The following is a 26,348-nucleotide window of genomic DNA, read 5'->3' on the forward strand; positions in this document are numbered from 1 at the left end:
TTCTTGCACTTTTGAATGAGCACTTTTTAAATGAACAAATGTGAACAGGCAATTCTCAAGCCTCATGGGGAGACAGAGCAATTCTGAGGAGTTTGGGTGGGTGTTTTTCCCCATGGACTGAGCTGCCTTCAGCTCCCCGAGCTCTAATTCCTCTGAGCTGAGGGATTTAAGGAGGAGGAGACTTTGCTGTTTGATCACATCTCAGCACATTGCACCAGGCAAGGCATGGGATATGAACAATAAGGTGGAACCCAGTGCTTTTACCCATCAGCAGTTATTTGCTGCTGTTCTAGCCATTCCTGTACCAACTATGAGTTTTAATAAAAACAGAAATTAAGGAAAGAAGCACCTAATATGCTCATTTGATCTCTTTTTCTCTCTTGTGTTATGTTGCAACAACAGTTGTGCATTTCTTAACTATTCCTTGCTAATGCCTGCCTTGTTAATGACGCTGCCTCTGTGCCGTGGCTGCTGTTTTCATTAATTTCCTTCCTTTCTCCAAGGAAAGTTATACTCCCACTGCCTGTTTCCAAGGCACACATTGGGTTATTGTGCTCATAATTTCACTTCTTTCAGACCATAATCCAAAGCCCCCTTGGATCAGAGGAGCCGGAGCCCTTTGAACCATCTCATTCAGCTATTGCTTGGTTGAACTGAAAGAAAATATCAACCTGAAGGAAGCAGTCTCAGTCCTAACCTCATAGCATGTGGCATTTTGTTGCATTATTCATAAATAATGATCTCTTGCAGTGTGGTATGAAACCAGGAGCAAAACTACACCAATAAATGAGCTGTGCCTCTACAGCAGCAATGAGAGCAATTGGAAAACCAACAAGAGGTAAGCTGGCACTGGAGAAAAACTAATGGCAGGGAGAAGAGCAGGAGATCTAGGGAACAAGTGATAAAAGGAAAGGTAATATATTAAAAGGAATCTGTTTAGCCATACAGGAATTTCACCCCCTCTATTTAATAATCTAGAAACTGGAGAGTTCTCATTTCTTCTATTAATTGTGAATTTTCTGTCACTTGGGTGAAAATCACTTTATATGCAGGACCCCAAGAAGCGCTGAGTGCCAAAGGTTCCCATGGAACTCTCACAGAGCACGTTAGAAATCTCCCAGTAACACCGAGTGCATTAAAAATGGACTTTTAAGTGAATAAAACATGGAAATGAATAATGCAGCCAGCACGCTAATCTTTGTGTTATTAATTTGATGATAAGTTTAATTAACTTAATGCCGCCCTAAATTCAGATTTTCCTTGTGCTGCCAAATCTCCAACTAGAGATGCCAAAGGGCACTGTAGAAGTGATAGTGAAATCGCTAGGAATTGCTGCAGGTATAGAGGGGACAGATGGAGTCACTGAGGGATGTAAGACATGACTGTGCAGGAGCATGGCGCACAAACATCCATCATCCTCCGGATCTTCATGAGTATTTAAACAACAAGCAAGTTGGGGGGGAGGGATCAGCATTCCTTTCTTCCAGTAGCTGGGGTGAGCTGAGTAATGTTAGGAGTATATGCAATGTATCCACTAGGCATGTTGCCCTTACAGCGAAGGTGACCCACGAGTTGTCAGCCATGGACAAAGGCACCAAGGAGAAGAGGGATCACTGGAAACACAGAGATGCTCTGCATACCTTAGTTACTCCAGCATCTAGATCTTCACGGTTCAGTAAATCTGGGTGCATAATGTATTTTGCTGTGCATCTTTCATTTATCAGGTTTTCTGATGCATAGAGGAAAAAAACAGTGCCTGGCAATATTGCAGACCTCCTTTCTAGCAAACTTTCCCCATTTCCTCAGAGTTTTCATTGATAATTAAGTAGTTGTGCTGCTGGCTGGCTACCAAGCAGCTGCTTTCATTTGCAACTACAGAACGGGATCCTCCTAAAGAGAAGCTGTCTCTGACAGCAGAGAAAATACTTGTCTGGAAAACGACACTGTTGGTTCTTTGGGGAACCAATCTTTTTGCCCTGTTTATTTTCCAGACCAGTAGAGCATCTTTGTTCACACCTTCCTCCATGGGTTCTGATTCCCAGTCTTCACCCTTCCATCATCGCAACAAAGACACTTGGCCTCCATCTTGGTGGTAGGTTCTGCCCAAGTCTGGGGCTATACTATGCAGCTAAAAAGCCACTGCAGTGCTCTCCCAGTTACCCTGTACTGGTACCCAATCTGCCTGAGAGTGCAAGCAGTTCCCACCTGGAGAAGGCACAACCTGCCTTTGATCAAGTTCAGTATTCCTCTCTGGTTACTAAGAACGCCAGACACTGTCTTCCTGTGAGTGGTCAGCTTCCCCCTCCTCAATACAGCCTTTACTTGCAGGTATGGGCAGCTGCACGCATTACAGTTCTGTCTATAAAGCCCACACAGCTTTCAAAATCTACAGTGAATATATTTTAACTCAGCATTGAGGTTCACTCTGATATTAACTCTGTTAGCCTATAGCGTGGCTGTACTTTATGTACTTTAAACAGTTCTCTTCGTAGAGCTAAACTAGCAGTGGCTTTCTATATAACAAATGATTGTCATTTGTGGGGTTTTTAATTTATTCCTTTCACTAAGACCCTTTTTCTAGAGGCTGGTGGATCTTCCTTCTCTTCTCTTCTTGTACTGGGGGCCCCAGGTCTGCACACAGTGCTCCAGATGGGGCCTCACAAGGGCAGGGTAGATGGGGACAATCCCCTCCATCTCCCTGCTAGCCACCCCTCTTCTGATGCAGCCCAGGATACTGTTCTTCCATCAATAAATAATTGTTAGTAAGGTTGTTCTTTCAAGTTTTATTTTTTCAGGGAAAAAAACATTTACAGACCTCTTATCATTTAATACTCTCGAGTGACATTAATCCTCTGTTTCTCTATTTTCATGAGAAAAACACCCGATTGCCTCATCATTCCCTGCTTATGATGGAAGTAGCTATTTCCACAGGTAGCAGAGGATAAAAAAACACAAGACAAGTGGATGGTGAACACCTGTGTGTATGGATCCTTCATTAGTTTTCTTGCACTTTAACACACACTTGAAAATCTTCCATTATATTGCAAGGATTGCTTAATTATGGCTGGGATATGCAGGTGTTGAAGAAATAATTTGCAGTGATGGCCTTCGTCAGGGAAAAAGGTTCATCAGGTTGATTCTGCCTTTATAAGGAAGGCATTGTGCACTGTCATAGGTTCCCCACTACCAAAAAGTGGAAATTCACCTGTGATTCTTGCACAGAGTGAGCTATTGCCTCATTCACATTCTTTGTTCACATCAGTTTGATACTTATAAGTACTGGTATTTGTTTTACGAAGCTACCGTGGTTTGCTAAGCCCAACACTAGTGTAGCCATGGAACACAACAGCTCATCTCTGAATCCCCAGATTGCCAGTGGTTAGACTACTTTTGCAGGAAGAAGAAAAAAGAAGCAGCATTTGCTTGTGTGATTATTTCGAGACAGTTAGAAAACTCTGCATCAGTAACTGCATTAAAAGGCAGCAAATCATTTAATACAAACTCCTTCTACTACCATTAAAATTCCAGGTCTTTTGAAACTCTTATCTGTAAGAAGTTTAGACATTTTTCATGTTTTGTTTAGTTATAAGACCTGCTTTTGGCTGTACAATTTTAGTAAGCTTCCATTCTTACACATCTTTAATGCTTAGTATTCCAACGCAGGTTGTTTTGTAAAGCTTTAAGAAGATTAAGGTAGTTCTGACATCAGCTTTGGGCCTTAAAATCATCAGCTACGTGCCAAATGGATTAATAGTTCTTAGCTGCAACATACTTGGAGCAAGATGAAACAGGCTGAAGAACAATTAATATTTATCAGTAATTAAAAGGTCCCATGGCACTCTGTTAAACTAATCTCCATATGCCTATTTAGTCTCAAGATACTTCACACCAATCAATCACTGGTTGTGTTTCAACACCAAGTGAAATAACTGATGTTTCCAGACTCATCTCTGGTGCCATCTCTATACATGACCCTGACCATGGTCCTTCATGTTCACGCTCCTTCTATACCCTCTATCTTACCTGTGACACCATATCCAACACCTTCCATACTACTGTTTTGAAACAGAAATTCAGCTGTTTCCCTTAACAAGCATTTACATTACAAAGCTATGAACATTGCTGAAGTGCCTTAAGGTAACCGTCTTCAACCATACAACTTGCCACTTGAATGTGCAGAGTGGTTCGATACGCTCTGAACGCTCAGGTCAGAGACTTGTATGCTCCCTCCTACTCACTCTGTCTTTGAAGGATGAGGTTTTGTTTCATTGGGTTTTTTTAAACACCAGTAGCAAAATAGCCTTCTGACAAGTCTATTGCTTGTGAATGCATTACTGAGTATTTCAGCATTTTACATTCAAAGATGGAAATTATTCTGCTTTGGCTCCCTCTTCCCTATTCAACCTTTAACAGTTCAAACAATGTATAAGGAAATTTTGGACTAACTGTGGGTATAGTTTTATTTCAATTCTCATCTAGTATCTGTACTAAAAGCCCATTTCCATTTCTCATTTTTGGCAACATCAAGTCACTTCAGTTCCACTGTTCTTTCCTCTTAAGCTAAAGAAAAAGGTAGACTATAATTATGTTTTAATAAAAAAAGAAGTCCGTCTCCTTATGAACATGTAAGATTACCATTCTACATAAATTTTAAAAGCATAAGGCTAGGAGCAAACCTACACATTAGAAATGAATTATATTCTCAAAATCATTCAGTGCTTAACAAGTCTATTCAGACTGGTTACCTCTGCAAATCCATTCAAGACCATTGAATAAAAGAAACGCCAAGCATACCTAGAGGCCCAATTTAGCACACTGGATTAACAGCACACAAGTTATCTGTTGTGAGGGACTGAAAGTAACCCAGTTTAAATACCAGGTGAACTTCACCTCTGCTGATTTTCTTTAGTACTGAAATACACCGTGCTTGTTTAAATTTTCATATCACCCTACCTACCTCAAAACTGTGTGGTATGGGCTGTAAATTGCCCCACATTTTATACATCCATTTTAAGTAAGTCTTTTGTTTATGTTCATCTTAGAGTGAATCATATTGGTTTGAGTTGGAGGGAACTTCAAAGATCACCTGGTTCCCAATCCCCTGCCTTGGGCATGGACTCCTCCCATTGGATCTGACTGCCCAGAATCCCATTCAACCCAACTCTGAATACTTCCAACGATGGGGCACTCACAGGTTTGCTTTGTAACTTGTTCCAGAGCCTCACCGCTGTCATCTCCTCCTCAAATCCAATTAAAATTAATCTACCCTCTTTTAGTTTAAAACCATCGTTGGTTAAAAGACTTTTCTCCATCCATCTTACAAAGCATTTCTCATTCTGAAATCCCACAGTAGAAAAATTCATTATCTCCTGACAAAACCATGCTGTTGTTAACCAAGAAATCTGCGTTTAAACAAAGAAAGAAAAAAATGCAAAATACAATCAAAAAGAGTAACATTTTCCAAATTTAAATTAGTAAGTGGCAAATGTATGCATCAACAGACAAGTTTCACATTGTGCATAATGCCAAAATCAATAGCACTTTACGGTGACAAAAACTGGCTTAATGAGTTCAAATTTTTAATCCTATAACTCAAGGGGAAAAAAGATGAGCATATACACTATTACTAATCTTTGTGTTTATGCAATTGATAAAAAATGGTGATATATAAAAGACAGAAGTTGTTTTGGGAGACATTTTATTCATGTACAGTTTCATCAGCAATGTACAATAGACGCTTTAATTCTCTATATATTTCATCTCTTTGAAGTCTGGTAAATGCTTTTTCATATACAAAACTACATGATGCTTTCTTGTAAAGACCCATAATCGTGAAAATCTAAGTGCTACAGTATATCTTGTAGTGATTAAACACGTTGTCCAGAAGAGTAACCAGCCACTTCAGTGAAGCACTTCTAAAAACGTTTCTGATCAAGTTCAAATGCACCTGTTTATAAATAATGATCTGTTTGCTCAAGTCCATTATACTGCTAAGTACAACTGTCTCCAACATAAAATACCGTTTCAATACAATTCTCCACAGGGACAACTGGATAATCTAGTCATATTTATATTTAACCAACGCTAAAACAAATTTACAAGTAAAGTAACTTTAGAATTTATTCAGAATAATTGTTCAACCAGAAGCTTTACTTTGGACAACGCAGAAATATATTGCAAGTAACATTCTGCAGCAAAAGCTGGAGGTTTGAGAACAGCTAAGGACTAAATATTAGCAATACACACTTTTACAAGAAGTCCAACCATTCCGAATGTTAACATTAAAGACCAGGTAGTTCAGCCTGAGCGCCTGTCAAATAATCAAAACCTCCGCACAAAACAAGAAAAACATCCCACAGAACACAGTATTTCAGAGAAGCAGACACTGGCATGACATTTCTCTGATCAAATCGGCAACTGAAATTTAACATCGACCTGAGCTTGTTTCGCTAAGCTTACTATCTCAGAGAGTTTCACCACCTGTAAAAGAAAAACAAAGACTTAACTTCAAAACAATCCTATCCTATTTTTATAACTCGAATAATGTCAGAAGCTTTTCCCTCTATAATTCTTTGTTGCAGGCATTTCTGGATCATATTTTGATATCTTGTGGAGACTCAAGTTATCTTGCATAACCTTTATGAATTAATTCCTGCTTAGGAATACGTCCTCATTTTTTGCACATTAAAATTCTTCACCTTCACAAACTTCACACGTTTGTAAAATAATTTCTTGTCCACATTACATAACTTCAAACTCACCTAAAATCCTAATTGGCCAGAACCATCAAGTGAATGTTTAGGTGGGGAAAAAAGCAAGTATAAATACACCCTTTTAAAATCACTGACTACGATCACTACTTTATGCTCAGCTTCATTACACTGATCTATCCTCATCCATTTGTTTATCAACCTCGTTGTATCATCATATCACTGTTGTTGTATCACCTGTTCAAAAAATTACCTACTAGCAACATACACAAACTGAATCCTTTCCAAAAATGCTTCTCCAGCATTTTATCATCATCTCCAGATGATTTTAGGTTAGAAAACTAATTCTAATTCTATTTGCATGGCTCCATGACTGAACCAACAAAACATCATCAGTTTCAAATGACACATTATATAGATCCAATACAGCTTAAGAATTCATACACATTCCTAGGGAATATTTACAGTGACCAAACCAAAGCTTAATAATCTCGCAAGACTTAATGTTATTCCTTAAAAACAAGGGCTGTGCCATCAGGCTTAACAAGCTCTTCCTCTAAGCAGCCCACAGCTAATTCAACTTCAGGAAATAAAAATCATAACCACCCTGTCTGAATATCTAATTATCTTACTGCAGAAGCAAGGTGATCAACTATGTCTGATTTTAATCACACGCACAAATATAATGCTACGTCAAAAGAAGTGTTACATTTCTCAGTTACTTCACCTAAAACTAATCTCCCAGCCATTTCCCTAACAAGAAGGATGGCAGGTAAGTCCATTTAGCAGTGTGGGTTTTTTTCCCCCAACAACTTTTACCTTTTAAAATAGATTTTCAGAAAAAATAAAATAACTGAAGGCTCAAATATTGTAACTCTGGGGACGAAACAACAACATAGTTTTCCTTATAAAATATTCCCTTACTAATTTGCAAAGCATCTGCTTGCAAACCTGGTAATATCTAGCACTGAATACCCTAGGCTACCTTTAGGTGACTGATTTTCAGCTTTTCAATATTCTGAAACAGGTCCTGTGTTCTGAAAATAATGTTCACAATGAGCTCTCTTACCATTTTAGCAGCTTCATCCAAGTCGTCACAGGCAAGAATTTTGAGGCCACTAGCAGTTATTAAAGCTTTGGCATCATCAACTCGCGTACCTTAAGAAACAAATAAAATGCAACTCTTACAGAACACAAGACTACCATTTCCAGTGTAGGTGGATAAATGTAGAAGACAACTACTTCAGTAGTTATAAAAGCAGTAAATCTCTTTTTATTGACTTGCCAATCCTCATCATCTAAATTCTATGTTTTCCCTGTTCTCCCATAGTCCTACAACTATATTCCTTACAGAAAACTTACTGTGTAGTATCTAAGGTCAAGAACATCTGTCAATACAAACAGAAATATATTTATCACGTACACTCACCTTGCAATCGTACCACAATAGGTATTTTTAGGTCCAAATCCTTTACTGCCATAACAATGCCTTGTGCTATTACATCACATCGCATAATGCCTCCAAAAATATTTACCAGAATAGCCAGTACCTAAAAAAAAAAAATCAAGAATATTTACATTAAAAATGGACAGAGACACATCACCTCAAAGCACCACTCAGACTTTCAACCAAAGGAAAATTCAAGCTCTGTAAGCATAGCTTACTAAACTCCTCTAACACAAATCTCTACTTCCTTCTGATCCTTTCCAAAGAGGTTCAAGTAGTATTTTAAATTGTGATCCAAATGTAGTACACCATCACTGGATCCTGCAAGGAATTCCCAACTTTTCTGGTTACTGGGATAATCATCCCTATGTAGACCACCAAGTCAGTCTTCACATTACCTAAGACAGTAGACCCTCTGGGGTTCCAACCAATTCATTATCTTAATAATGTTCAAACACTACTGATAAACTTTGGATAAAGCTGTTCCATGGCCATTACAAAGATACTTATTCACGTTATATAAAATTTGTACCTGTGAAACTTGTTTGTGCACAGCACAGAGAATATTAATCTCTACAACTCTAGCAGCTGCAAAACCAGCACAAGAAAAACAACAACAAAAAAGGAAATTTATCAAAACACTGATTTCTGTTTAAAAAGCCAGTGTGGGCAGTTTTACACTCATAGGATTTCTGAACAAATTCACGTACAGCTGTAATTTCAACCAGAGGACACAAAAACGCCTACTCAGTACACAGCCAAAGAATTCATTTTAAAATAAGAAAAAAAAACTTGAGCAGGTGTTCAGACCTTCTCCATTTGTACCAAGATTTAGCTAACGTCTCCATTTTCTTCCCTAATTTTACACTTACAAAAACACGTTTTCTGGAGAACATGCACTAAGCACTGTAATTCAAAGCACAGCTTGTGTCGCCCCTTTGCAGGACCTTGATATGCCAAGCCCCTACCTTTTTATCAGAGGTAATAAGCTTAAAGGCTTCTGTCACTTGCTGCACTGTAGCACCACCTCCAACATCAAGGAAGTTTGCTGGAGTTCCACCATGAAGTTTAATAATATCCATCGTGGCCATAGCTAAACCAGCACCATTGACTATAAGAGAAGAAACACAACATTTAGGAATCCAGTTTATAAACTCACTAAGTCATTTAAAACTCATTGAGCAGAGCATACCTAAACAGCCTATATTTCCATCCAATCCTATGTAGTTGAGATCTGCCTTTGCAGCGTCCCTGTCTCTTTCATCTTCCTGTGTCCAGTCTTGCATATCAAAGATTTTCTTCTGACGATAGGCTGAATTACTGTCAAAATTTATCTTTGCATCCATACACATCACTGAAAGGAAATAACAGTTTATTTAAAAAGTCATTTGATGCCATTACTACTAGAAAAGTACTTCAACTGCTACATGTGCAAGTTAACACCTGTTACATTAAACTTGGCAGCCAACTCATGTGGTCCAACACTGCTGAAATGACCCACTCAACACTGCGTGCACATACAAGATTCTACCCAACTTGCCAACGAAGACAACCAGCTAAATCAATTTATATTTATATGCTTTGTTAAACTTGTTTTCCAACACAACATGTTAATGTCAAGTCCTCCTTGCTGTATACCACTGAAGTTTTTGCTGAAACTCATTGTAAACTAATGTAGAATTATGAAAGCATCAAGCTGTTACAAAAAGCATACAAATAAAAGAAACATTACCAACTCCTGATGCATCTTCAACCATAGGATTTATTTCTATCATGGTGGCATCATATTTCAGAAAGAGATTATATAATTTGATCATGTTTTCAGCTGCTTCATCCACAAGATTAGGAGGAAATCCCATTTTTTGGGCTAGCTGAAAGTAAAAGATTGGTTATCAGTTAACTGACGTTCACGTTTTGATTGACACTCACAAGTTAAGAATCTCCAAGTTTAAATATTATTTCAGTACTGAGTTTGAAGATATAGACTCTCTCCTGCCTTTCAGGAGAACAGTAACTCTTGGGTTTTAAAAGACCATTTTTGATATAAAACACTGCACTTATCCTAAAGGAGAGCTAGTAATAAACACTGCACTTATCCTAAAGGAGAGCTAGTAATAAGTCATCATTGTCGTTACATAGCTATATAAAGCACTGTCACACAGAGCTGGATTTGCCTTGACTATCAGCTGAAAATACTTAAATCACTCACTCAAATCTGTTTCAAAATGTCAAAATGGTTTAAGACAACTCAGCAGGCTGAACACACGCACACTTCATCAACTTTAGAAACAGCACTACCCATCCTTGCTAATGTGTACTTTTCCACATTAACAATTACCCTAACAGCTTGCTCCTTTTTTATGCCTTCTACTATATCAATGGGTTCCTTAATTATCGCATCAGGATTCTCTGCAGCAACATCTTCAATATTAACACCACCCTGGGAACTGCCTATCAGCACAGGACCCTGGAACAAAAAGCAAAAAGAGGAAAAGTGTAAGTAATTTTATAACCCCCAACTGAAATTTAGTTTTTCCCCATAAGACACTTTCCAACAGTAAAGCCCTGCTCATAGTTAGAAACCCTTGTATTTCAGCATTTTACCTACATGCTTTTATTGAAAAGAACGTCACCGTCTTTTTTATTCAGTACATCCATATAAACACTTTTAATAAAACTCTCAAAATTGCAAGGTGTACCTTGAGCCCAATTTCTTTTCACAAAGAAAAAGTTATGTATATACCATAGCAACAGATCAATTAACAGATATATTAAATCTTGACAGAAAGATCCAACTTAGTAATTATACGTGTTTTATCCTTCTAGGTTGTGTCAATAGAAAAGGAATATCTCCCCCTTCTCCACTCAGCCCTACACAAACACACATCCAATGCCAGGGACTCATTTATTCATTCCACCATGCTCCAAATCCAAGGACAAAATTAGGTCTTCAGAATCCAGTGATAAATTACTGCAAACTATGCCCATCCAATAGGATCACAAAACTCAAGGACAGCTATTGCTGAAGGCAAGTCAAGGTTTTCTGACAAAATAGCACCCAATTATTCAATAATAAAAGAAATTAAGAAAAAGTAATAGATAACATTTTTCTAGAAGCTTTTCTGTTTGTCTTTTGTTTGGTGGTTTTTTTTTTTTCCTCTGCTATCTAAATCTCAAGGAAAATACCAAGGATTCACTACTAATATACCTACGATCTCTCTCTGTGAGAACAGTCCTCCTGTTTAAAGACATACACTTGTTTTTATCTCAAGTACCTTCCCTTATCACCACCTGTGCATTAATTATGACACCTAGTGTAGCAGAGCAGCATTACTTAAACATGAAAAAGCCTTATAGCTGCTGACAATTTAATACAGAAAGCAAGATGCTGATTCCAAGAGCATGCTTAATAACACCACGCTACTCCCATCTCATCACCATCTTTACAAATGGAAGCACGTAGGTGATGAACTATCCTACATCAAACACCAAGGTTCAGCACAATGAACATTTCTGGATACTTATATCCTGAGCAGTCAGGGAGCTAAGAATACTTTACAAAAAGAAAGCTTCGTTCCACAGAATTGACTAAAATAAATGGTTTTAATATGCAAGAGGTCTTACTTCCACTGGCAAGTAGAACCCAAGGCATTACGTTCTACTTTCAACTCGTTATTTTATAAGCTTTTTTCCTCCCCTCTTAAAGGAAGAAGTTTACAACAAATACCAGCTGCACACAATTTAACCTTTACAATTTCTTGTTTGGAAAGGTTCTTCCTAATCATCAGCACCCTAGACTCGTTAGAGCAATTAGAAGCACATCCAAAAACAACACTTAAAAAGTCAACAGTAAAAAACAAAGTACATCCTAACCAAAAAAAGCAAAAATTATGGCTCAATACAAGGCAGTAAGATTTCTTTTTAAAGTAAGAGCTAAAACAAGATGTTAGGATTACAAACTCCAGCCACATGCAGTATCTTCATGCCACCTTGTGGTAATCCTGTGATACATACTGTCATATTTGGTTCTTCCAAGCTTTTGTACAGTACAACAGAATGTAGATGCCCAAATCACTTAACTGCACTAAAATCCAAATGATACTTCCTTAAGTACAACATTAAACTTCTAATATACGAATATAAGAGATTACAGTTTCCATCTTCCTGACAGCCGTGAAGTCAAGTCCTAAGCTTCGAAGACCTTTCATAAAGAAGCCCACCAGTAACCTTCCAAAATACACTCACACAGGGAACCCATGACTAAGCCCCAATGTAAAGAGTCAGTGCTCAGGAGGTGGAACAAAGACTACAAAGGAGGAGTTTAGAAAACATCACATGCACAAATACAGATGGCCTTAGGAAAGCCAAAGGCCCCTACAACTGATACGTGCAACGGACACCAAAGTGTAGCAAGAGCTTCTACCCCTACACTAGCAGCAGAAGAAAAGGTGAAAGGAAACACAGACCCTCTGTTCTTGCTGAGTATCTTAGAAGCAGATAAGGCTGAAGAATTCAATGCATTTTTCAACTCACTGCTCACTAGCAACATCTCCCAAGCCTCTGTCGTTACAGGTACTGTTGGAGGTGATGAATTACCAGAGGCTGATGAGGATCATGTCACAGGTTACTTACACAGCCATACAAGCAAGTCCACAGGACTTATATAGAACACATACTAGGCAGAGCAGGAAGTTTGTAACACAGAATCACCACTTACTGAAGAGTGCTGGTATAAGAAAGCTACCACCACTCCCAAAACTGAGGGAACAAACTTGTGCATCCCAAGGAATCTCCACGCTGTGGTGAACACAGGCACTTGATTTATCTAGAACTACAGGCACTTCCAAAATGCTACCACTTATCTTGTTTCTAACACTCATAAATGGCATGTACACGTGCATAGATGTATTTTTAAACTTAACTCTAGTACAAGCATCTGGTAGACAAGTGCAAACTTTAAAAGCAAAATGAAAATAATCCCCTTATTCCACCCACCTCCCCTTCAGCCCCATGACTTTGAGCTTCAGCTGAAGCTACCAGTACCAGTATAACATTTTTAAAGCATTTACAACACTATGACAAACACATAGTTAGAGATACTAGGAAATTACATTTCACTAGTTTATATTTCTGAATTTCAAATGCAAGTGACCAATACAGTGAAGAGCATTTTTTTTTTCTAATTCAACTATCACAAGTTAATTAGTTGACTGCTATTTCTAATATTACTCACTTGAAATGACCTTTCCATTGTTATTGCAAAATAGTATTCTCTCCTGGGATATCTGCGCTCACAGATAAATACTTGATTGCATATCCTGCCCTTTTCTCCTGTCTGCTTGGTAAACAACTTCTTTCCAATCATTTTGGAGGAGATATCTTTTGCTTCTTCTGGACTAGAATAAAAGAAGCTCAGAATGTGACAGAGAAACTGATGGAAAAACAAAAGTACTATAAAAAAATTCTTACCTAGTTGTTGTTATTTTAAAGTTAATAATTAAAACACTGATTTAAACTTGGCAAGAGGTTCAACTCATAACAAGGAAAGTGAAGTTTCTCCATTTGGTTGGTTAATATAGAAAGAACTTACGAAAAAACTATTTTCACTCCTCCTTTGAGGCCACCTTCAAATGTTCCTTTCCCTCTACCACCAGCTAAAACCTGTGCTTTTACCACAAGATCCTTTGTACCTGTAATGAAAGAAAACACAAAATTTATCAGGCATGACTACTAAAAACAAACTGCCCCGGGTATAACAATAGAGGCTGTTTTCATTTTAACCCTCCACACATTCAAAAGACAAACTTGAATCAAAGACTGTATGATTAATTCACATAGAAAACAAACCCTGGTGAGTCAGAATTAGTGAAGAAACATTTTATTTTCCTAAGTACTTTATTTTTTTAAACACATTTGAATCATAACTGATCAAGAACTCAGTAATAAATACTATCTCCCAGTCTATTAGCAAAATGACAGTGAATATCTAAGGTATCACAATCCAAGATTTACCTGAATGAAGTACAAATCCCCTATGTCTAAAACTATCTTCTCAGCAATGATATGCAACTATGGCACTTAACCGAGTTGACTTGCAGGCATGCCATGGTTTCCACTTCGCAGAGCACTGAAAGCTTGGGTGCTTTGCAGAAATTAAAGGCCTAAGCAAATCCATTATTTTTACCAGAGCAGGCAAAATCAGTCTTTTAGTTGCCCTAACCCATTTTAAAATACTCTTGAAGGTAGGGCAGGCTGTGCATATGGTTTAAAACAGTAAAATCTAAGAATAAATTCACTATCAACTGGGATATTCTGAAGCGTCATTGAAAGAGAAAGAATTCATCATGTCATTTAAGGTGATAAAGGAAGAAAAATAAAACCCCTCTGAGACGTTACTCAACTTCAATTACACTGAATACAGTGCAGAAAACAGATTGTAGGATGCAGTCTATGTGGCACAACCCATCTCCTTTCACACAGCTAGGTGGGCCACTCTGCTCTTAGTGGGCAAAGAACAAACACGTTGTCCATTTAGATGTGAAAAGGAAGCCAGGTAAAAGCATAAGAAAAATAACAGTCTTGACTGTGTACCTAACAACAGATCTCTGAATTTCCAGCTGATGTGGAGCTCTTTGGCATGAGAGGCTTGAACATTACAAGCATATGCTTATTTACTATGGCCTATTATCTATGATTTAATTCAGGTCCTGACAATAAACATTTTTATGGCTACCGAGTACTAGCAATCAAACAGGATAATGGGCTTCACAGAGACCACATAAAATAAGACTTTGGCCTTTTTTATTCATGAGACCATTTTTTAATGCAAGTACTTGAAGCACAAATCTAACTTGCTTTAAGAAACAGTAAGCATCACGCATGGGTAAAATCTTAAGTAGTAGCTTCATGGATACATGAGAGCCGCATGCTCCAACATGCCAACTTTATTATCAAGTTCCAGCCATTTGAACATCATTTATCCAGCACAAACATAAAAAGAAAACGAGAAGTGTGATATTTGAGTGTCAGTATGAAATCACCCTGTGAAGTGATTCAAAGCAGACGTTCAGGCCCTACTCATAGGGGATACTTCTCAAGTATTTCAAGTGAATCAAATATTAAAGATTTCACAGCACTGTTTAATTTATTGTTTTGAGCCTCCTACTGAAGTTTTGTATTTGACCAAGATTGAGATCAAATATGCTCAATAATCAAGACAAAGATATTTAACTTACAGCCCACTAAGAAGCTGAGAAAAGAAGATTCTCTTTCTATAACCCATTTTTCACCCAAAGTCTAAAAGGTAAAAGCTACTTCCACAGAGAAGCTTCCAGGAAAGCTATGAAAATTACCATATATCTGTGGCATCAGTGCTTTCTGTTTCATAGACTTTGTGAGCTGAAAACAAATGCCACCTACAATGGCAAGTCAGTTTAAAAAAGAAAGAGTGCAAGAGAGAGCTTTCCTTATGCAGGAGGGAACAAAGCATGCCAGTAGATATGAAAGTAGAATATGAGACTGAAAAGAAACCAGGCAGAGATGGCCCCTTTAATAGGGAGGACTATTATGGATGCATGGGGGAAACAACGGGTATACACTGCAGAAAATAGCCAGGTTCACAGTCCCCCAAAATAGCATGTTCTTCTGGCACTTTCAGATTTCAGCTATCCATACCACAGGCCTGTTCCCATGGGGTATTTCTTAAGAGGCTGAGCAGTATGAATGGTGGCTACACTTTGGCAATGTATAAAGATATTTTAAAAAAGCCTGTGGGAATAACCTTAAGCAAACCTATCAAGCCGTCCCTTATGAACAGAATGCAACAATTTGTAGCATTACATAAACCAGCTATTAATTATTTACATTTTTGTTCCTACAGCACTGCAAATAAACTAGCTGCTTGATTGCACATAGAACTTCAGAGTTATTTGACCAGCTGTGTTCTCAAGCAATTAAGTTTTACAGATGTACCTGAACCAAAAGTAAAGATAACTATGTCCTGAGAAAGCCTTGACTTGGATCCATGCAAAAACGTTTGTTGCTCAATAAACAGTTCTTTCCTACAGCACCCATTTAAAGTCATCCTTAAACTCCAGAGGAAAGAGATGCTATGTCATACACATCATCTACAATGGTACAACTACAGTACCAACACACAGCAGAGAACTGCAGTTACCTCCCAGTAACTCAACAAGACATTTGGAAAACTGCAGCTAACACCATTTTCTACCAATACAAACAGTTTTGCTTATCTGTGTTTTCCTTGCATTGCTCTGAAATACCGCTAAGATTTTGTTTCAATGACAAACAGCAGCTCTGCCTTGAAGCAGGTATCCACATACCATCTATGGGCAGCTGAACGCAGCTAAAGTCTCAGGGAAGCAGTCACAGAGGCAAGCAAACTAAGGCAGCAATGCACAGAACTCAGCAATCACACTCAGAAATGGTAAGAACCACTAAGAACAGGTACCTGCAATCAGCAGGTACAACACTGAGTTTAGCACCTATTCAAGACTACAAAATCAACGCGGCACTAACGATTCTTTACTAGGAGAGTGGTTAGGCCCTGGAACAGGTTGCCCAGGGAGGTTGTGGATGCCCCATCCTTGGAGGTGTTCAAGGCCAGGTTGGACGGGGCCCTGGGCAACCTGATCTAGTAAATATGTATGTTTGGTGGCCCTGCCAGGCAGGGGGGTTGGAACTACATGATCCTTGAGGTCCCTTCCAACCCAGGTCATTCTGTGATTCTGTGATACAGGTTTCATATTTAACAATGGTTTATTAACTAGACAGCAAACAACAGTGGTGCAATCAGGAAATGCCCTGTTCTTTATTTCAAGCAATACTGATGCTTATCAGCCTGAGGGAATCATTTCTGATTCCACAACCTAAGCTTTCAGACTGGGAGAAAGGTCCCTCTCTCACCACGCTCACATGCTGATGATCCAAGTGCAACGCAACCTGAATCTCTCTCTGCTGTAATGCAAATCAATCTTTTCTTCTTGCACGGCCATAAAAATTCCAAGTGTAGATAATACGCTTGTATTTACTGGAATTAGGGAAAATAGACTTGTAACAAATAAAGTATTCATAACAGAGTGACAGAGTGCTGACCCTAACAAATGCAGAGAGCCTCTTCAAAGCACTCTGTGCTTTGCTAACAAGCACAGTTACTCAGAACAGAACTTCAAAATCACATTTTTCAGCCTTAGAAACATTCAGATTAGAAGAACCTCTGCAAGCATAAGTCTAATTACTGAAATAATTATGTGCCAGCAATCCTCATGCCAAGCAGGAGAGTGATCAACATGTTTCATACCTCTTACAAAACGCTACTTTCAACACAAACACATCCTGACATCACTCACCCGCATCAAGTTTTTCATCAGCTTGCAAGGTTTTGGCAGTGGCTGCATTTAAGTGATTGAAATACGGCAGTCACCATCTGAATAGGCAGGTTAGACAAGTTATTTGAATGACTGAATTATTATCAACAACATGCTTTGATATCGGAACTTCAAAGGGTTGAAGTGCTATAGGAGAAAGCAAAGGCTGAAGCCAAATAAAGCTTTGGATGTCAAATATATATATATATATATATATATATATATATATATATATATATATATATATATATATATATATATATATATAAAGCACCTTTAAATACTATGTCAAATACTGGATATCAGTATTCTCAGCCCTGAATAGCACGCATTCTTTCAGTGGCACAAATGAGATCTGGAGATCTTCAGTGGAGGTAATGAAATAGTAGGGGAAAATTATGTAACAGTGACATTTACAGGAGGTCCAAACCTATTCTCAGTGACTGAATTACTCAGTAATTGCTTTGAAGAACTATGTCATTCCATGAACTATTTCTGTATGTGATAACAAATCACCTGAAATGAGATGGAGGGCTCTTCTGAAGGAAAAGCTGTTTGGTAAACAATAAATGTCAATGGCTCTCTACAGCCAAAAATAATAAGAAAAGAAAAAGTTATTAACTATTGGTTTGTATATAATGTCCAACCTTCACATGATATAACAAAAAAGCTTTCTAAACAGTCATAGAATTGCTTGGGTTGAAAATGACCACAATGATCATCCAGTTCCAACCCCCTGCTGTGTGCAGGGTCACCAACCACCAGACCAGGCTGCCCAGAGCCACATCCAGCCTGGCCTTGAATGCCTGCAGGGATGGGGCATCCACAACCTCCTTGGGCAACCTGCTCCAGTGCGTCACCACCCTCTGTGTGAAAAACTTCCTCCTAATCTCTAACCTAAACCTCCCCTGTCTCAGTTTAAAACCATTCCCCCTTGTCCTATCACTATCCACCCTTGTAAACAGTTGTAGCCCCTCCTGTTTATATGCTCCACACAAAACAGAAGCATAACAACAGAGCTGCAGAATCCAGCTAGAAAGGAAATTTGAGTTGAATAGAGCACTTTAAGAAATGACACAGCAAAAGAAATCAAATTTTGAAACCCAGCAAAGAAAATGAGCTTTTTCTTCCAAAAAACCCACGAGTGATCTGCCCTCATTGCTCTAACATTGTTCGCAGCATCTAATTTCATCTCAGTTTCCTTTAAAAGTACTGGAAAAAACATTACAGGGAAGAAATGCATTCTTCTAACTCAGTTCTAAGATGAACTGCAATATTCACATGCCTCAGCTTGATTCTACGCTATACTAATTACCTAGCAGTGATGATAATCCCTGGTACAGCTCCGCTTCGGCTTTGTTCAGGCTTACACTGATTTGGATATAGATACTGCTAAATTATGGGAATTTCTGTTAATGAAGAGAGTGTGTTTGTTGTGCTTTAGGATAAAACGTTACCCATTTCTAATCAGAGTGACGTATCTGCAAAAGATATCCAGTGCCAAAGTGAAGTTTACAGAGAGCAGCTTTCTGGCTAAAGGTTATCAGGAGCGTGAGGGTCAGCAGCAGAAAGACAGAGCAAGCAGCGCTTCTAACTATCTTTGACATGGGTTAGACAAACATTTGGAAGAAGTTTTAACACACAAAGAGAAGCAAAAGGTAATCTCCTATCTACCAGCAATAACTTTTACACAGTAAAAACAAATAATGAGCAGGTGGGAAAAAAAAGTGAGTTTTTCTCGTTCTTCTCCAAATTTTAGGGTTGTTTTAAGTGAATACTAAATGGAAACAAGAGGGACATGGTTAGAATAACACAGAAAAACAAAGTATTGCAGCCAAGATCAGCCTGCCACGTGCAGAACAAGTTTTGGGCAATGCTTGAGGAAAGCCCCAAAAGCCCAAACTCCTTCAGCTTCCCCCCTATTAGGAAGTCCTCAATTCCTCATTTCTAGCATCAAACAAAGCTACAGTGCCAAACACAGACCAGCTTAATAGAAGTATATGAATGGCAATCAGCAGCTTTGAATTCCTTACCTCTTGCTTTCCACATGATGCCAACTCATACAATTCACAACTTTATTTTTCTCAGCCCTATGAAACTGCACAGGGTCACATCTGCCAGATAACAGGCATAGTTTTGGGCTCCCCCATATGACACAGAACTACAAGCAAGCAACAACAGACATACCTGCTTTGCCACAGGCTTCCTCCCTAAACAAAAACAAAACAAAGGTGGTTCTTCTAATCTCAGAATAGCTGGAAAGGAAGTGTTGATTATCATGTTCGGTTTTGGGCCCCTCACTACAAGAAAGACATTGAGACCCTGGAACATGTCCAGAGAAAGGCAATGAAACTGGTGAGTGGTCTGGAGCACAAGTCTTATGAGGAGCGGCTGAAGGAGCCGGGATTGTTTGTCTGGAAGAGACTCAGGGGAGACCTCATTGCACTCTACAACTTCCTGTAGGGAGGTTGTGATGAGGAGGGGCTTGGCCTCTTCTGCCAGGCAACAAACAGGACCCGAGGAAATGGCCACAAGTTGTACCAGAGGAGGTTTAGACTGGACATAAGGATAAATTTTTTCTCTCAGAGAGTGTTCAGGCACTGGAATGGCTGCCCAGGGAGGAGGTGGAGTTGCTGTCCCTGGCAGTGTTCAAGAGGATTCTGGATGAGGAGCTACAAGATATGGTTTAATGGCTTGTGCTAGCAATGGTTATGGGAGGATGGTTGGACGAGATGATCGTGTAGGTCCTTTCCAACCTTGTGATTCTATGATTCGATGAAGTATTTTAACATATTTCCTTTATGATGGTGAAGCTAGAATGGTATCAAGAGAAAGAAGACAAGCAAAACACACCTGCATTTCTGGGACATCAAATCTGAAGCTGCCCAATTCTTTTCTACATTACAACTTGCTCTAGAAAAAAAAAACTAATGCTTTTAGATCACATCTCCTGCATTAAGTCAACACATGAAGCAGAAATGAATCTAACAAAACATATAACCTCAGGAACAGCTACAAATTTAGCCATTTGGAGATGAAAAGTGAAAGGCATTTTCATTCAGAACTGGAATATGACAAGAAAAGCAATGTCTTCTGTTAAAACGGACCAGCCTAACACACTTGGGGAAGAAAGCTCTAAACTGAAAAAGAAAATAGCATTGAGAATGCAAATTATAACAGATTCCTATACTGTATCCAAATTAAACAATTAAACCCCAAAGGTTTTTTTAGTAAGATGTAGAGTAGGTAAAGTAGCAAATCAATGGGTAAAATCGTGTACTAAATTACAGCTCAACTAATCATTCAAGCAACAGGTAGAGGAGATTGGATGCCTTTTTACCAACAAGCCACATATTTAGCATTAACTACAGGCTGTCAAAGTCCTCCTGTCCTGAAGTGTCTGTATTCTGCCAGAACAGTCTGTTTTGAAAGGCATAGGATTTTACCCTACCTGTGCCACATAAAAGAAATCCTCTTTTGCATCCTCTGCTCTATAGATTTTGGACTACAGAAGTCCTGCCTATATCCAACACTGAAGTTCTCAGAATATCTACTCTACCCTGGCTAGAGAATGAGAAGAAATCCAAGATTTGCACAACGCAATTTTTCATTTCAAAGCTATTATTCATTTCAAAGAAGTCAAGGCAGTTGTAAGAACCTACACTAATGCAACTTAAACCTGCCACATCCTCTCAAAATACAATCCTTCTAAGCACGGCTCACAAGTTACAGAAAAAATATCTTTAACATTTTGGATATGGGAATGATGTTGACAGAAATACAAGTTCACAGCCTTCAATGGAAGTAGGGTTACATCCTCCCCCGTCGCAGTTTCACAGTTTAACTTCATAAACCGGTCTCTATGTGTATAACCCAGAGAGTCTTTAGAACTGTCACTTAACTGATTTCACCATTTGCTCATGCACTGAGCATTCTTAGACATTATATGAAATATTCCTAGGAAAAAGTCAGCTCCAAAGTGAATACTCAGGTATGCAAGAAAGATGATCCATAGGAAAGGCGCCATAAAGAGATGGTGTATTCAGAACTCCAAGGAATGTCTTACCAGGAAAGACAAAGGATTTACAACCTGTACTAAGCCCATGCCTATATTGCATATGTTTTCTTTAATACTATACCTATTTCTTTTGCTATTTTGTAAGCTTCATCAGGCGTGCTGGCAACCACTCCATGCGGAACAGAAATGCCAGCCTCCTGCAACAGTCCCATGCTCAAGTATTCATGTAGCGACAGGTTCCTCTGCTGCTGTTGTTGCACCTGAAACCCATGATTATTGAGTATTCCTGGACTTCCACCAAGCACCTGAAGGGAAATAAAAAAAGAAATAATAACAAAGAACACGACTGTATTATGAAAAGCTGCTGTTTAGCTTAAAAAAGAACCATAAGCCTATACATTAAGCAAGAAAAGTTAATTAAGTGCATCAATGGAACCATGTGAACACAAACCTCTATGTTTCACATACATTATCTTTCATAATAGCCACCCGTGGTATTGGGTTTGGAGGGGTTATTGAGGGCAGTGGGAAGAAGCTGGGGACAATGATGGCAGGAATAAGGCCTGGTAAAGCTAAAATACCTTTCAGCAACTAGTTAGCACTTAAGTACTTTAAAGAGGAAATCTGTAGTGAAAAAAAAAACCTTAACCAGATCTGGAAGCATCACCGAACTGAAAAGCACACAAGTTTGTGCTGAAGTTCTGGTTGTCTCTTTCTGCCAAGTGGAGGAAGGGCACTGGAAGCTACTTTACATCAGCTTCAGCCCTATGAACTGTAAATTAAGTGTGCTACAGAACAAAGTATTCAGTGTTAAAATGATAAACGTGAACCAAAGAAGCCTCCGTATGAGCAGTTTCAAACACTGATGCTGAATTGGAGGGTTGTACAAAGGTAACTTTGACATTTCAGAGACTAGGTAAAAGAAAACATAGTTAGCACTGAACCCAGGATATTCCAACACAGTGTGAGTCTTAATTTCATCTGCAAAGCTAATGTAGAGAACACAGAGAATTTCCGACCATTTCAATAAAGCAGTCCTAGGAAAAGACAATTTTGACCATAAAACATCAAGAGTGGCATCACATGAACTATGTTTTTTAAAGAAGAATTGCTACTTATAGACTTTAAAGTCTATAAAGAAGACCTTAACTTTATATGCATACAAAAGAGTAAGTCTCCCAAACTCAGCTAACCCACGTTTATAAACTACAGCTGAAAGTTCAAAGTAAAAAGACTGGAAAACTAACTCAGCTTCAAACATAACAAGGCTTTGTTGTCTTATTGTTTGGCAAGTAGTGTTGGCATAAGCAGCATATACAAAAATCTGCACTGGGAAATATCTCACGTAGGAGACTTTGCATACTTTAAATCACTTCATTTAAAGCAAGCAGGCAAACCACACAGGCGCCTTAAGATGGCATTTCAAGGCAGAGGTTTAACCTCTGCTGGATCCCCTGCATACAGCGGCCCTCTCGCTGGCACAGCCCCAAGGACGAGGTGCTGCTGGCCGGAGCCGCGTCCCTGGCGCTCGGGAACTCCGTGTAACGCGAGAGGGGAATTTGAGCGACCTTTCTCCGTGTGGGGAAGGAGAAGAAAGTGGCACAGCGCTGACTCGCACCAGGCCCGCTGCCTCCTGTTGTTTGCAAAAACAAGGCCGTGTTCTGACGCGGCTTTTACAGGGAACAGGAGAAGGGCCGAGAGGGGCGTTCTGGCACCACCCGACCCCTCACAGCGACAGAGACACGGAAGCAGCGGGATTTCCCAACAGCTCCCGGCCGCAGCCCCAACTCCAGCGCCAACCCCAACCCCAACCCCAACCCTAACCCCGGCCCAGCCCCACCCCGCTGCCTTAGGGCCGCTACCTTCGCCGTGGCAGTGCCCAGGGCGGCACGGAACCCACCGCCCCTCAGGCCGGCCGACACCCGGCTGCAGATGATGGAGGCCGCCATGGCTGAGCCCCTTCGCCCTCAGGTGCCCCTGGCAGCGCGCATGCGCTACCATAGAGACGAAGGATGGGTGGGGCAGAAGGAATGGGACGGAGCCGGAAGCGCTGGCGCGGCTCCATCGCCCTCAATGACAACAGCCCGGGGCGCTCTATGGGCTCCACAAGTGGCTCTGCTGCCCCCTGCCGGGGAAGACTGGGAAGGGGAAAGGTTTCCAACCCTTGTTTATTAAGGATTAAATGATTCCATAAGGATCAGAGTGATAATTGCTCCTCTCTCGTGTCGACATGACGGCTGCAAAGGGAGGTGATTGTCCCTCTCTACTCGGCTCTTGTGAGACCCCATCTGTAGTACTGTGTCCAGGTGTAGAGCCCTCAGTACAAAAAAGACATGGAGATTCTGGAAAGGGTCCAGAGGAGGGACAGGAAGATGATCAGGGGGCTGGAGCACCTCCCCTATGAGGACAGGCTGAGGGAGTTGGGTTTGTTCAGCCTAGAGAAGAGAAGGTTGCGGGTGACCTCATTGCAGCCTTCAGTACCTGAAGGAACCTACACCCAGGAGGGAGTGAACTCTTCGAAAGGGCTGACAATAGCAGGACACGGGAAATGGATTTAAGTTCGAAAGAGAGAAGATTTAGGTTGGATGTTAGGGGGAAGTTCTTCACTAGGAGAGTGTTTAGGTCCTGGAACAGGCTGCCCAGGGAGGTTGTGGATGCCCGTCCTTGAGGTGTTCAAGACCAGGTTGGACGGGGCCCTGGGCAACTTGATCTAGTAAAGGTGTATGTTTGGTGGCCCTGCAGGCAGGGGGGTTGGAACTACATGATCCTTGACGGTCCTTCCAACCGGGTCATTCGGTGATTCTGTGTGATTCTGTGAGCTGATAGATATTACATCAAGTTGAGCTATAGCCAGTGCAAAGTCTGCATTTGGAAAGGAACAGCCCCAGGCCACCCAGCAGAAAGCAGCTTGAAGAAAAGACCTAGGAATCCTTCAAAAGAAGAAATAGTACATTTTATTGCAATATTAAACGACTGGAAAGATTCTGGCAGCTACCACAACTGTGTACAGTCCAAATAAAACAACTGTATGGAGGGCATTAATAACCTGCATGTTGCACTGTCTGAGCTTGCTGCTGGCTGTGAGAATTAGTCTAACTGGGTAGAAATAATTGCATGCACCAGTACAGGCTGGGGAAGACCTGCTTGAGAGGAGCTCTGCTGAGAGGGACCGGGCGTCCTGGTGGACGACAGATTGACCATGAGAGCCACAGTGTGCCCTTGTAGCCAAAAAAAGCCAATGCAACTGGGTGTATTAAAAAGAAGTGTCCAGCAGGTCGAAGAGGTGATCCTCCCCTCTCTCTGCCCTGGTGAGTGCCTCATCTGGAAATTGTGTCCAGTTCTGGGCTCCCCAGTACAAAAAGACAGGGATCTCTTGGAAAGAGTCCAGCGGAGGGCACTAAGATGGTGAAGGGCCTGGAGCATCTCCCCTGTAGGAGAGACTTAGGGAACTGGGTCTGTTTAGCCTTGAGAAAAGAAGGCTGAGAGGGGACTTGATCCAGGTTTATAAATACTGAGTGTGGAGGCATAGTGTGAGGCGGTCTCTTTTCAGTAGTGTGTGGGACAGGACTAGGGGTAATGGGATAAAGTACAGCATAGGAAGTTCCACACGAATGTGCGCAAGAACTTCTTTACAGTGAGGGTTACGGAGCAACTGGAACAGGCTGCCCAGGGAGGTGGTGGAGTCTCCTTCTCTGGAGATATTCAAGACCCAACTGCACGCCTACCTGTGTGACATGGTGTAGGGAGCCTGCTTTGGCAGGGGGGTTGGACTCAGTGATCTCTAGAGGTCCCTTCCAACTCCTACAATTCTGTGATTTGTTGTAAAAAGTCACAAATTTCTCTGTTTTCTGCTCACAGATGCCACCATCTGGTTCAGACTGTGACCTGTGACCATCCTGCCCCTTGTGCGGGCGGGCAGGGCGCCTGAGGTGAGGCTACGCCTCCATGACACGCCGCTACGCACATGCGCAGCCGGAGGTCTCCCCCATTCCTGAGGGCACAAGGCTCGTAAGCAGCGCTGTGTAGAGCTTGAGGCTGCCATGGCCGAAGCGACGCGGCCCCAGCGCCCCGGGATCGGCGTGGGGGTGGTGGTCACCAGCCCCGCGCATCCCAACTGCGTCCTGCTGGGCAAGAGGAAAGGCTCAACGGGAGCCGGCACGTACCAGCTCCCCGGAGGCCACCTGGAGTTCGGGTAGGAGCCCCAGCCCCCTCGGCGGGCTGGGCAGCCGGCTGCCCGTCGCGGGGCTGACTTGGGGAATCAAACTCCATAACTCCGCCCGCAGGGAGAGCCTGGCCGAGTGCGCTGCCAGGGAGACGCTGGAGGAGGCGGCGCTGCGGCTGCGGAACGTGCGATTCGCTTCCGCCGTCAACGCCGTTTGCGTGGCCGCGCACTATCACTATGTCACCGTCCTCATGAAGGGCGAGGCCGAGCCGGGGGAGGAGCCACGGAACTGCGAGCCGGATAAGAATGAAGGTGAGGAGTGAACGTGTGTGGATTGGTATGTTTGCTGATAGTATGGTCACAGTGTGCATTTTCACAGAATTGTAGGGGTTGGAAGGGATCTCTAAAGACCATCGAGTGCAACCCCCCTGCCAAAGCAGGCTCCCTACACCATGTCACACAGGTAGGCGTCCAGGCGGGTCTTGAATACCCAGTCCCCCCTGGGGGACGCCGCTAGTTACAGGCCTCCAGCCAGACACCGCACCGCCAACGACAACCCTCTGCACTCTGCCAGTCAGCCAATTCTCAACCCACTTCACTGTCCACTCATCTATCCCATACTTCC

General features: G+C 41.0%; 2 protein-coding genes across 2 annotated transcripts in view; one reads left to right on the forward strand and one right to left on the reverse strand.

Moving 5' to 3' along the window:
• Nucleotides 1-5,681: 5,681 nt before the first annotated feature.
• Nucleotides 5,682-23,561, reverse strand: SUCLA2 (succinate-CoA ligase ADP-forming subunit beta). Its single transcript, XM_015851788.2, has 11 exons — nt 23,424-23,561; nt 21,683-21,866; nt 13,748-13,847; nt 13,391-13,553; nt 10,496-10,624; nt 9,890-10,028; nt 9,350-9,511; nt 9,126-9,268; nt 8,140-8,260; nt 7,780-7,868; nt 5,682-6,480 (listed from the first exon to the last, which is right to left on the reverse strand). The coding sequence occupies exons 1-11, from the start codon at nt 23,508-23,510 to the stop codon at nt 6,406-6,408; spliced, it is 1,392 nt and encodes a 463-aa protein (XP_015707274.1). The 5' UTR covers nt 23,511-23,561; the 3' UTR covers nt 5,682-6,405.
• Nucleotides 23,562-25,512: 1,951 nt separating this feature from the next.
• Nucleotides 25,513-26,348, forward strand: part of NUDT15 (nudix hydrolase 15) — a 9,389-nt gene continuing 8,553 nt past the window's right edge. Inside the window, exons 1-2 of the mRNA XM_015851790.2 lie at nt 25,513-25,753; nt 25,845-26,035. Coding sequence (XP_015707276.1) covers nt 25,602-25,753; nt 25,845-26,035 — 343 coding nt within the window. The 5' untranslated portion in view covers nt 25,513-25,601. The remainder of the gene's footprint in view (nt 25,754-25,844; nt 26,036-26,348) is intronic.

This window comes from Coturnix japonica, chromosome 1, assembly GCF_001577835.2.
Source record: "Coturnix japonica isolate 7356 chromosome 1, Coturnix japonica 2.1, whole genome shotgun sequence".
NCBI classification, from domain to species: domain Eukaryota; kingdom Metazoa; phylum Chordata; class Aves; order Galliformes; family Phasianidae; genus Coturnix; species Coturnix japonica.

What these genes read in the sequence shown, in the direction of transcription:
- SUCLA2 (XM_015851788.2), bottom strand. Translation starts at nt 23,510, where the DNA reads ATGGCGGCCTCCATCATCTGCAGCCGGGTGTCGGCCGGCCTGAGGGGC. An exon ending in TGAAGATGCATCAGGAGTTG is followed by an intron (nt 9,512 to 9,889) that starts GTAATGTTTCTT and finishes ATTTCCTTTCAG; the next exon opens with TGATGTGTATGGATGCAAAG. An exon ending in TTATTACCTCTGATAAAAAG is followed by an intron (nt 8,261 to 9,125) that starts GTAGGGGCTTGG and finishes TTTTTTTTTTAG; the next exon opens with GTACTGGCTATTCTGGTAAA.